General features: G+C 39.1%; 1 protein-coding gene across 15 annotated transcripts; it reads left to right on the top strand.

Moving 5' to 3' along the window:
* LOC109837637 (probable pectin methyltransferase QUA2) lies at window positions 6,407-12,009 on the top strand. 15 transcript variants are annotated; one of them, XR_002246355.1, is made up of 7 exons: window positions 6,407-6,708; window positions 6,958-7,010; window positions 7,089-7,166; window positions 7,246-7,322; window positions 7,571-7,973; window positions 8,063-8,347; window positions 10,523-11,005. XR_002246355.1 is itself a non-coding variant. In XM_020405959.1 (3 exons), exons 1-3 carry the CDS (start codon window positions 7,971-7,973, stop codon window positions 11,150-11,152), a joined length of 360 nt encoding a protein of 119 aa, XP_020261548.1. In that variant the 5' UTR covers window positions 7,329-7,970; the 3' UTR covers window positions 11,153-12,009. The 15 variants fall into 15 exon arrangements, 1 of the variants encoding a protein (XP_020261548.1); XR_002246361.1 differs by lacking the exon at window positions 6,958-7,010 and having other exon boundaries at window positions 7,063-7,166; window positions 7,274-7,322; window positions 7,571-7,614; window positions 7,901-7,973; XR_002246354.1 differs by lacking the exon at window positions 6,958-7,010 and having other exon boundaries at window positions 6,410-6,708; window positions 7,063-7,166; window positions 7,571-7,614; window positions 7,901-7,973.

A 12,611-nucleotide genomic window follows, 5' to 3' on the forward strand; every position in this document is an offset into this window, starting at 1 on the left:
AAGACTTCGGATGTAGGGTATTTGGATAAGAATGAATAATTTGGTCATATCTTCAGTTGACAACAGCCTAACCACGTATCAAAGTAGTTGGGACACTTTGGAACGAAGAAATCCTGAAGAAACCACCCGAAAATGTGTTTTGGGAAGTCCGTGCGCTCGTCAGGTCCTGGTGACCCGGCCCTGTGCGGGTCACTTCGTAGTGACCCGCACGAGCGCGGGCCACCTCATGGTGACCCGACCGTGTGCGGGTCAGTACCTGGTGACCCACATAGGCGCGGGTCACCTTAGGGTGACTCACCCATGCGAGCCTCTTTGGAGTGTTTTGGCGTTTTCTGACTTTTCCGGACTTGTTGCGTCTTTTGTTATTTAGTTAACTTGTACGCTTTGCTGACTTACTTCATGCGCTCGTTAGCTTCTTTACGGCCTTGGATGATCTCATTTGGATTTAGATAATAACGTTCATCGTCTTCTCTTCATCTCAAACTATATTTCGATACCTATAGTCATTTTTAGACTCCTACAGCTGTGAAAATTGTTCAAATTCCAGATGTCCAGAGGTACCTCACTTGCAGATCATGTGAACAACTACACAAAGTTATTATCAGACTTGACGAATGTGGATGAGAAGATATCGGATGAGTACAAGGTGATTATTTTATTAGGCTCCTTACCCGATGACGAGTTTGATACCTTCATGCTTACTTTGTTGAACAATAGATCTTCCATCACATATAGTGAAGTGACTAATGCGTTGATGAATTTTGACTTGAGCAGGAAGAATAAAGAATCTTCCAGAGCTAGCACTTCAGGAGAGACCTTGTTGACGAGAGGTAGGAGTCACTATCCAAGAGGTGGCAATAGAGACAGGTCAAAGTTAAGCGGAAACTACCAATTAGTGCTTTCTGCAAAGAACAAGGATATTGGAAGAGAGATTACCCGAAGCTCAGAGAGAAGGAGAAATAGCAAGAAGAAGGGCCCCAAGGCTAGCGAGGTGAATGTTGCTAATAGTGGTAATAATTCAGATGATTCGTGATTTTCTCTATTAATTACTCCAAAGGTTAACCATATTGATGCATCAGATTAGACGCTAGATTCTGATGCTACTTATTATGTGACTCCCTGACGAGATTGGTTTGCATCTTTCAAGAAGCTCGATAGGGGTGTGGTGGTCATAGGAAACGATCAGTCATGTGGCATTTGTAGGATAGGTACCATCAGGATTTGGATGCATAACGAAGTTGTTCGTGAGTTGAATGAAGTGAGATTTGTTCCTCAGCTAAAGAAGAATCTTATTTCCGTTGGAGCTTTGGAGGCAAAGGGATTCAAGGTGACTTTTGAGAGCGTTGTAGCAAAAGTTACTAAGGGATCTTTGATAGTGATGAAGGGAGTCCACAGTAGGAATCTATATTATCTGAAGGGAAGCACCAAGATTAGCTAGGTAGCTTCAACAATTTCAGAGGCGGGCACGAGCAGACTTTGGTACTACAGATTGGGGCACACGGGTGAAAAATCATTGCAGACGTTGTGCAAGCAGGAGCTATTGAAGGGAGCCAAGAGTGGGAAAATTGAATTTTGTGAGCACTGTGTTCCTAGCAAGAAGACTAAAATAAAGTTCGGGATAACCATTCATAGGATGACAGACATCTTGTACTATGTACACACGGATGTTTGGGGTCCCACTAAAACGGTATTACTTGGTGATCGATATTGGTTCGTTCTGTTTATAGATGACTATTCTAGGCGTTGTTAGGTGTATACTATGGAGAGGAAGAATAAAGTCCTAGAGATATTTGTAGAGTGGAAGAGAATATTGGAACTGCATACATGGAGAAAGATCAAGACGTTAAGATCTGATAACGGCGACGAGTACACTTCAGACCCCTTTTAGCAGCTATGTCGAGATGAGCGCATAGAGAGGCACTTCACAGTTAGTCATACATCACAGTAGAATAGGGTGGTAAAGAGGTTGAATCGGTCTTTACTAGAGAAGGTCTGATGTTTGTTATCGCAGAGTGGTTTGAAGAAGATCTTTTGGACTGAGGCACTTTCATATACGAGCTACCTCATTAATAGGTTATCTTCATCTGTGATTAAGGGGAAAATCCCTATGGAGATGTGGTCAGGAGAGTCAGCACACGACTATGATCAGTTCAAGATATTTGGGTGCCTTGCATTTTATCATGTCAGAACTGATAAATTGGAAGCTCGAGCTAAGAATGCCATATTTGTGGGATTCAAGCGTGGTGTGAAAGGATATAAGCTTTGGGATCTAGTTGAGAAAAATTTATGCTGAGTAGAGACGTCACATTCGATGAGGCTTTAATCTTGAAGCCTACCAGCTCTCATCAGGTGGATAGTACTTTGACAGAGGAGATATAGCAGGTGGTGGAGATTGATGTAGCTTCACAGGGTCCAGATAGAACCGTATCCATTAGAGTGTCGACTGATGTGAAGCCAAGTAAGCACGGTGATGATTTGGAGGATACATGTATGGCAGAGCAGAATCAGGAACCGACGGCTCAGTGTCAGGATTCAATTGCAGTTCGAAGACCAGAAGAGATACGATTGCCAGCAAGGTATATGGACACAGTCATTGCATATGAACTTCCGATGGAGAGTGTCGATGAGATGGTTTCTACTATATTCAAAGGGGTTGATTTGTGGCAGGAGGCTATGCATGAGGAGATGGAGTCTTTTCACAGGAAGGACACATGGGAGCTTGTTGATCTTCCAAAGGGGTTGAAGGCTATTGATTGCAAATGGGTATATACAAAGAAGGAGGGCATTCAGGACACTCCTATGAGGTTTAAGTCTAGATTAGTTGTGAAGGATTATGTACAGGAAGAAGGCATTGACTACAATGAAGTCTTTTATCCGGTGGTGAAACACTCTTTGATTCGGATCTTGCAAGCTTTGGTGGAACAGTATGGTTTGGAATTAGATCAGTTGGATGTGAAAACAATTTTTCTTCATGGTGATCTTGATGAAAAAATTCATGACTCAGCCATTGGGGTTTTGAGTTGCCGGAAAGGAGAAATTGATGTGTGGATTAAAAAATCACTATACAGGGTGAAGCAATCTCCAAGACAGTGGTATAGGCGATTTGATGGGTTCATGATCAGCCATTCGTATATTAGGAGCCAGTTTTATCCTTGCATGTACTATCACAAGTTGCATAAAGGTGCGTACATTTACTTATTACTTTATACCGATGACATGTTGGTTGCTTCTATTTGCAGATCTGCCATAGATAGATTAACGATTCAACTTTCGAACGAGTTTGAGATGAAGGATTTGGGTGAAACGAAGTGCATTTTAGGGATGGAGACTGGCAGAGACAGAGATAAGGGCAGAATTAGTTTGACATAAGTGGCTTATTTGAAGAAAGTTTTACAGCAATTCAATGTGAGCATGGAGACGAAGCGAGTCAGTGTACCTTTGGGAGCCCATTGAAGCTTTTAACTAATCTTTCACCAAAAATAGTTGAAGATAGAGAGTTGATATCGATGACTCCATATGCGAGCGTAGTGGGAAGCTTGATGTACGTTATTGTTTGTACAAGGCCGGATTTGTCACAGACAGTTAGCATAGTTTCACGATACATGCACGACCCGGGTCCGGGTCATTAGGATGTTGTGAGGTGGATTTTGAGGTACATTCGAGGTACTCTCAACGTTGGTTTGGTGTTTGAGCGGGACACTAGTGGTGGACAACTATATATTGGATACATAGATTTAGACTATGTTAGAGATTTTGATGAGCACCGGTTAATAACGGGATATGTGCTTACTTTGACTCGTGTGCCGGTGTGTTGGAGATGCACCTTGTAGTCTACGGTGGCTTGTCGACGATGGAGACAGAGTATATAATGATTACAGAGATTATTAAGGAGGCGATTTGGCTTCGAGGACTTTTGGAGGATCTTAGTGTGTTGGAGGATCTTGGCGATTACGGAGACTGTTAAGGAGTGCTATCTATTTGGCCAAGAATTAGGTTTTTCATGCATGGACTAAGTACATTGATATTCGTTATCACTTCATCGGGGATGTTCTTGAAGATAGGGATGTGGAGCTCGTGAAGGTCCATACAAGAGACAATCCAGCAGATATGCTCACAAAGGTGGTCCCTAGCAACAAGTTCGATTATTGTAGAAACTTATTGTGGATTTGTGCGTGTTGAGGCCTTTTGACGCTATTTGGATGAACTACGGGCGATTTGTTCCCTTAGGAGAGGGGATACGTAGGCAACCATATTGGTGCAGCCGGATTTAGAGAGACGACAAATTGGTGCTCTTGTTGGTGTCAGCTCAGTTTTGGGAACACTTAGTCGGGGTGAAGAATTGTTGGATAGTAGGTTATTGGTTTTTTAGAATTATTGGATTCTTTGTCTGTTTTGGTTTTAGTGTTTCTATATATATAAAACGTTTTAGAAGAGATTTGTAGAGAGAGAAAAGAGAGTCTTTTGAGCACTTTGAGAGGGAGATTATTGTGAAGGAGTGAAAGATTGTTGGTTAGGCTTATTTTGAGTGTTTGAGAGAGTTGTATTCAATTGTATTTCTTCTCCATATAGTAAAATCTCTTCATCCTCTCCCCATGGACGTAGACAACTTACCGAAACTTCATAAAATCTCTGTGTTTGTGATTGGTTTGTGCCGTTCTTTTGTGAATTGCACTCGTTGGTTGTTCTTCTCTCTTGTTCGCAGACTCGTGTTGGTTCGTGTGCACGCTTCTGCCGATGTGCAACATCCCCATCGCTAATTCCTAATAACGATGGACTTGGTCCATCACCAATATACATTAGCGAAGACTGTTGTCCATCGCTAACGTCATCTGTCGCCAATACGTATTGGCGATGGGTCTATTCGTCATCGATGCACATTAGTGACGAATTTATTAGCGATGGTCTATAACCCCTCACCAATGTTCATTGGTGACGAATTTCTTAGTACTAGTGACGGATATCTCCGTCACCAATACTCTGTTTCTTACTAGTGTAACTAACCATGTCTTTTATCTCTTAAGATTCATGTATGATTTTTTTCTCTTTTCATAGAAAAAGTTCTCCAAAGTCGATCTCTATTTTTTAATAATTCTTATTCTTATTTTTTTGAATATTTAAGGTGCTTTCAACTGTATTTGCGTGCTTTTCTCTTTATTTTGACTAATGGTATGCTCCAATTTTAATTTTTTATTATCTATTTGTTATTATTTACATTAATCACAACTCTATAATTTTGATTATAATATCTATGTTATTTTTTTAATTAAATATCAGATTATGTATAGTACAAAAATTGTGATCTTGAGAAGATAATAATAAATTTTCTATCTCGATTATTCTTATTTTTCGTTATTTAGATCTTGATTGTATTGATTTTAATTTACTCAGCAATTTGATTGTTCTTAGTATGTTACAAGTTATTTTATTGTTTTTATTTATTATTATTTATAATACTTTTTATTTTAATCCTTTTTTTGCATTTTAATTATAATATTTGTGTTATTTTTTATTGAATATCAGATTATGTATAGTTTGAAAGTTCCAATCTTGAGAAGATAATAATCAATTTTTCATCTTGACTATTCTTAGTTCTTTTTAGTTTTGGATCTTGATTGTATCAAATTTATCAAATTTAATTTGTTGACAATTTGATCATTGGCCAGCTGATTGTCTAGCTATATATATAACACTCGTTGTTCTCCGCACTAAATGTTGTGATTTGCATTTGAGTATACATAGTGGGTGTTAGATATAAAATGAATCATAACCTTCAAGTAATTAAATTAACAATAATTAATATAATAATCTCTCAGCTATTTTTGCTTTTAGCACAGATGATCCTTATCCGATTCTAATGAGTGATCCACATTAATCCTCTCGACCTAAAAATTACTTATTTTGAGTTGAATATATGCCTGCACAATAAACAAATAATTAATATGGGACAGAAATAATCATGTGATTATAAAATAAAAACATAAATGATGTATTAATAGTGGAAACATAAAAAATGATTTTCTCAATAGAGAATATACTAAGTTATATATCAAACAATAGATGTATATATATCCGAATTTTATTTTCATTTTTCACAAGTTTTCTAATCCCCACTCTATTCGCCCGTCACTGCAACGTGCATGAGGCCAGCATGAAAACATGGCGAGCATTAACCAGACTAAAAAAAGAATAAATCTAAATAAAAAAAAACCCTTAAATTTTGGAAGTCACTACCACATAATTGATCTATTACAACGGTTAAGGCGCAACGGTTTTAACTGTTGCGTTAGATATCTATCGTAACGATTTTCAGGGTCTAATACAACATTTAATATAAAATGTTGCCATAGGTCTAATAATTGTTTCTGGATTTAATAATTATTAGTGGCCTTTGGAGAGCTTTAGTAAAGCCCATGGTTTGACCGCACCGCTCAAAGGAAATCTGTCTCTCTCTCAAATCCCTAAAATCGCCGCCGAGCCAAAAAAATTCCGCTCCCTAAAATCACCGCCGATCGAGCCAAAACAAGCGCCGCCCTCCTCTCATCGTCACCGTCGTCGGAGTTCTCGCCGCCTCCTCCTCCCCTAAAATCCCTAATTCGAGCTCCTCCTCTGATTCGAGCTCCTCCTCCTTCATTTGTAGATTCGAGCTCCTCTTCCTCCTCCTCCTCCTCCTCCTTCGTCGCTGCTGCCTTTTGTCCTCTACATTGAAAGGTACATGTCTATTTCTTGCCTTTCAGTATTACATAATTTGTTCCATCAGTAATTAGTTTCATTTTCCCTCTAATTGCTGAGATATATTCAGTTGGAGATAAATTTTAAAACCCAAAACTCTGCCAACTAGAGCTTTGGATATGATTTACTCTGTCAATTAGAGCTTTGGATATGATATGATTTACTCTGTCAGTTAGAGCTTTGGATATGATTTTGTTTTCTCCTTCATATTCATTTTACAAATTGTAGGTGCTGTATTATAGCGCTTGTGGATGATTTTAAGATAGAAGTGCTCGTTTGTGGTTAGTTCATTGCAACTTCTTTGTGTAATCATTAACATGGCTCTTGTTTTAGCTTGCACTTCCATCTTGAGTGAACAGGTGGCTAACCGCATAGATTGGGGACTTCATTATGCAACTAATCTTTGTGGTATCAAGAATTCTGTTCTGATCTCAGAGGTATATATTAGCATACACCTGTATATATTAGCATATATAATAGATAAGTTATGTTAGATATTGGGTGTGGCTTCGGCAGCTTAGGAGCGCATCTTTTCTCAAAACAGCTTCTAACAATGTGCATCGCAAGATGTGGAATCGACTGGGAGAAGAATGGTATGTTTTTTCTCTTATACTTTATTTCTTATTCAGACTTTGTGGTAAATTCTAGATGATTGACTTCGTTTCTGGTTCAGTTGAATGCAAAACTACTGATCAATCATTCTACTAGTTGATTTGTGCATGTAACTTTTACTTATGTTATCAAAATAGAAAAATAGATGTGTCTGTCTACATAAAAATTAGTAGCAGAGGCTCATGTATAGAACTGACTCGATATGATATGTATGCTTGCATGTAAATAGGGCTTGATTGCTTTATAGGCATAGTTGGACCTACATGTGAATTGGTAAGTTATGCATTAAAAATATCACCATTAACATATCCCATATTGGTCAATAAGAGAGATTACATCAGCTTAAGACAAATGTTTAGATTCAATGAAGTAGGCTTATAATGTGAATATGCCTCACTGAATTGGATACTAAATCATTTGCTTTGATCATGACATGCTCATTAAGATACTAACAATTCTTATGTAACAGTGGATCCAGCATATTTTTTTGTTGGGAAATGCTTATCTTGGATCTTGCATTATGAAGTTGAATAAATAACATTTGAACTGACTGATGCAGATGATATTTTCTTGGTCCAAGTGGACAGACTTTTCTTAGGTTAATCCAAACTCAACTGAACTTGCAATTCATGGTAATTTGAAATGATCATAGTTTAAACTGTAATTTCTTTTTACACCGATTGACAATTTTATTTTTCGTTCATCAAATTTGCACTCAAAGGACTTAGCCGAGGACGCATTAAATTGGAACTCTGCTATTCGTAACTATTGGTCTCTTCTTTCACCTCTGATTTTCTCGGATCATCCAAAGAGGCCTGGTGATGAGGATCCCTCTCCACCTTTTAACATGCTCAGAAATGTGCTTGACATGAATGCTCGATTAGGCGGGTTCTATGCTGCATTGTTAAATGCAGGAAAATCTGTTTGGGTTATTAATGTTGTTCCCACAAGTGGTCCAAATTATGTCTCTCTCATCATTGACATGGGATTTATTTCAGCACGACTGGTATGCATTTAAACCTTCTAAAGAAAATCTTCATAGTTTGTATTATTTACAATATATTCACTAGGACCACGGCGTTCTAAGTCAGGACAATCGTTGATTTACATTTACCTGTATCTACTAAGATGTAAAGGCTTGGCCTAACACCAACTATATTGGCCTGACAATGGGTTATTATTGCTATGCCTGTCAAGGAGCCCCAGTACAAAGGTGCCCAGCCCCAATGGTTGATATCTTTTTTTTTATTTGATTTGCCTAACTGCCCCAACGGTTGGAACCGTTGGGGCAAACTTGGCAACCGTTGGGGCTGACTCAGCCCCAACGCAATTTGTCCCAACGGTCCTTTTTTCAGCCCCAACGGTTTGTAGGCATATAAAATTGCTTATAGGTCCCTTAGCTCAGCTCGGCATGAACCGACAAACCAACGAGGTGACGAGATCGACGAATCGCACGCAAGCAACGGAATACATCCATTCGCGTGCGGGATCAAGCCAAAGGTTCGAGGAGTCAACGAGTCATCCAACCAAAGGCATACTCGGACGAATGACGATCGAATCAAGATCGGTTTCGGACTCCAACTCAGAAGCGGATTTACTGCCTAATCGGGATCCGAATTTACTGCCAAATCAGATCAGCAAATCGAATCCGAACCAATCAACCGCAGAACCGGAAAACGGGCACAAAGAGGCAAAACGACAAACACCTGGAGGTCGGCTCACCGAGCCACCAAGGAGGCTCGGTGGCCGAGCCACCAAGTGGTGGCTCGGCCGAGCCACCTAGGTGGCTCGGTGGCCGAGCCACCTTGGGGTGGCTCGGCCACCTCCGAGCCACCAAATGGTGGCTCGGAGGCCGAGCCACCTCCTTGGTGGCTCGGCGGCCACCAAGGTGGCTCGGCCACCACCGAGCCACCAAGAGGTGGCTCGGTGGCCGAGCCACCAAGGTGGCCGGCCGAGCCACCTCTTGGTGGCTCGGCATGAGCCGAGCCACCTTGAGGTGGCCGGCCATCTTGGACGATTGTTTCCTTGGTGAAACAATCCTCCCCGGCTATTATTTCCTTGGTGAAATAATACCCGTCGTACTGCGTAGATCCGACCGGATCTAGATCTCGCGGTGGTCCACGGCAAATAACCCCGGCGCAGGCAAAGAACCCACCAAGCGAGCGACCGCAAAACAGGAGCTCGCGATTCGTTCGACATAAAAGGAGAAAAGTTGTAATCTTTGTTTATTTTTTATTTGATTTTCGTTGTAACCGGATCTTATAAAAAGACCGGATCTTTTGTAACTCAAAAAGTTGTAACTCAAGATGACAATGGAATCAATAACAAAGAAAGCAACGAATTTTCCAGCGAACACGGTTCTAACCGTTGGGGTCATGATTTGCCCCAACGGTTTCAACCGTTGGGGCAGCCCTGCTTTGTACTAGTGCGAGCCAAAAAATTCCGCTCCCTAAAATCGTCGTGACCAAGATCTTCATATAATCGACGATCTCATCACTGAATTCGTCGCTGTTTTCATATTGGATCTCATCTCCAATCTCCTCTCCGATATCATCTTCGAGCTTGTTGTCATTCTCGTCGTCGACCTACTCTCGTTGGTCTCGTCACCATTTTCAGTCCTCGCCGGAGTCCATTTACTTTCGTCGCCGTTTTCATCTTGTTCGTTTCATCGTCGAGCTACTCTCGTTGCTCCAGAAATCGAGCCCAGATCTCGCTAACGGGAGCTTTCTAGGGTTTGCTCCACCTATCTTTTCTCACGATATTTTGATTTCTCAATTCGTACTACCGCTTTCTGAGTTCAAATTGATTTTTCCAGTTAAATTTAGTGATTTTTAAAGTTATTGACTAGCATATAAATTAGCCGAGAAATCTGTGATGATGTATATGAAATCTTTTCAATGACCCGCTTAGTTATTGCATGTTATATATCACTTTTATTTCTCAAGTTTTGTCCCAAAAAAATTGATAATTTGTTATGATGTGTATCTGAGTCATGTTCCCCAATTAAATGAGTTGCAGACAACTTGTATGCTATATATAATCCTTATCATCACAAAGAAGATAATGTTATATATCACTTTTTATAAGTCATGCCTAATATCAGTATAATCTTATGTTCTTGAGCCAAGAAAGGGTTCATATAAGCAATTGACATGTGGCATATTTTATTGATTATATTCAGAAATCCATCTTTATTCCTGAAACATAAGAGTTCACTTGTGACCAGCATGGGGCTGATAAGTCGGAAGGTTCAATTGACATATAAATGCGGAACATTGTTAACTTAGATATGGACCTGTAAAGGAGACTTTGGTGTGGAGCTCAAGATTCTGAGATTAGGATCATTCTTCTGAGTTCTAGGAAAGAAGTTCAGGGACAATCATCTGCATGTTTTGTTGTTTAGTGTACTTTCATCATGTATTATAAACTGAAATAATACATGATTGCTCTATTATTGAGCAAAATTCATAACTAGCTGTAAATAGTTGGACAAGCTTAGTTGTTATGTAATTTTTCTTATTAAACTAGTGAAAGAGCCAATGCACACATGTTGACCCGTACAGATGGGAACATCTTGGATGCATCTGTGCATCATATAGTTTCAAAAGTTGTTGCCTATTGAAGTTGATTTTGACCTTCATGTTGATGAACATGATTTTATCCCTTGAGATATTAAATTCCATAGTGCAAATCAATGTTTAAGCTTTTCATTTGGAATTAGCTCTCTGATTTGCTGCAGCAAAAGCTATGCACTTTATTTTGGTCCCTTCATGCGCAGTTTATTCTGTACAAACCAGTAGAATCACTATAGTCCTTGAAAACATATGGTTGCACACTTGGATTGGCTCAGTCCAAATTCTGCTGCTTGGACTGCTGAAATTGAGCCTGCCATGTCAGTTCGTGCGGATCACCCAAATTCTTGTAGAAACAATCCCTACTCTCCTTTACATTATATACTATTTAATGCAAAGAATCACTTAACAAAATGTCAAGGGATTTTTGGAACTTATACAATAATAGCTTAATTTCTTAACCATATCTGATAAATTAATTCTGATTTTCATACTAGCCAAAATACTTAAGCACTCCAAAATGACACTGATAAATTTTGACTAATATTAACCACAAGAAGACTCCAAAGAAGCATTGGAATAAATTTAGTATATGAGTCTACCATCAATGAGCACGGTATTGGAACATTTACAGCATTCATATCAAGAGAATCATTTACTTCTATTTCTATATGTTATTGCAGTGAAACTCTTTTTTGTTAAAATGGTTGGATTTGGTTGTGGCAACAAACAAGCATGATGTACATTGTTCTCTTAACTTCCTTTTCAAACATCTTTTTCCCCAATTTTATTATCATCATTGCAAAAATTATGCTGATTCATGGAAATTTACACATGTACGGAAATGATGAAAGCCAAGATTGAGATTGATACTGACAGGTTCCTAGTGAGTATTTGACATTGAGGAACAAGTTTTTGGAAACAAATAGAGAATATAGTCTTTGACCGAGAAGTTTCATGTTTTGTAATCAAATGTTGAAGTACATTGTTTGAATGTTAGTTCGGTACGATATTTTCTGAGTTGAAATGTTGGTAGTGTGGATTTAATACTTTGTAGTTTTTATACTATACTGATGTATGTTGGCACTTATCATTATGATTGATTATGCTCAATATAATCACTTTTATATTGTGTATTAAAATTTGACTTGGCCATGTTCTTAAAAAGATTGTCCAGATAATTGAATACTATAATTATTTTAACGTAGGAAACCAAGAACAACTTCGATTGAGCAGTTGCAATAACTCGATTAAAACCGTTGCGATAGCTCGATCCAAACCGCTGCGATAGCTCGATCCAAACTGTTGTGATAGCTCAATCCAAACTGTTGCGTTAGGTCTTTTAAAACTGTTGCAATAGCTCCAACTGTCGCCGTAGCTTTATCAAAACCATACTTATAGCCTACTAAAACCGTTGCGTTAGGTCTTTTAAAACTGTTGCAATAGCTCCAACTGTTGCCGTAGCTCTATCAAAACCATACCTTTAGCCTACTAAAACCGTTGCGTTAGGTCTTTTTAAACTGTTGTAATATCTAAAAAAACCGCTGCAGTAGCTTGAAAACCGTCGCAATAGCTCAATCAAAACCGCTGCAATAGCTTAAAAACCGTCGCAATAGCTCAATCAAAACCGTTGCAATGGCTTAAAAACCACTTACCTTTTAAAACCGTTGCGTTAGATGCGGGGGCAACGGTTCAAAA

Source organism: Asparagus officinalis, chromosome 4 (genome assembly GCF_001876935.1).
Source record: "Asparagus officinalis chromosome 4, Aspof.V1, whole genome shotgun sequence".
NCBI classification, from domain to species: Eukaryota; Viridiplantae; Streptophyta; class Magnoliopsida; order Asparagales; family Asparagaceae; genus Asparagus; species Asparagus officinalis.

Excerpts from the sequence above, each read along its gene's own strand:
- LOC109837637 (XM_020405959.1), top strand. Across the intron at positions 8,348-11,080 it reads GATTTATTTCAGCACGACTG|CAAAAGCTATGCACTTTATT; the intron begins GTATGCATTTAA and ends GATTTGCTGCAG.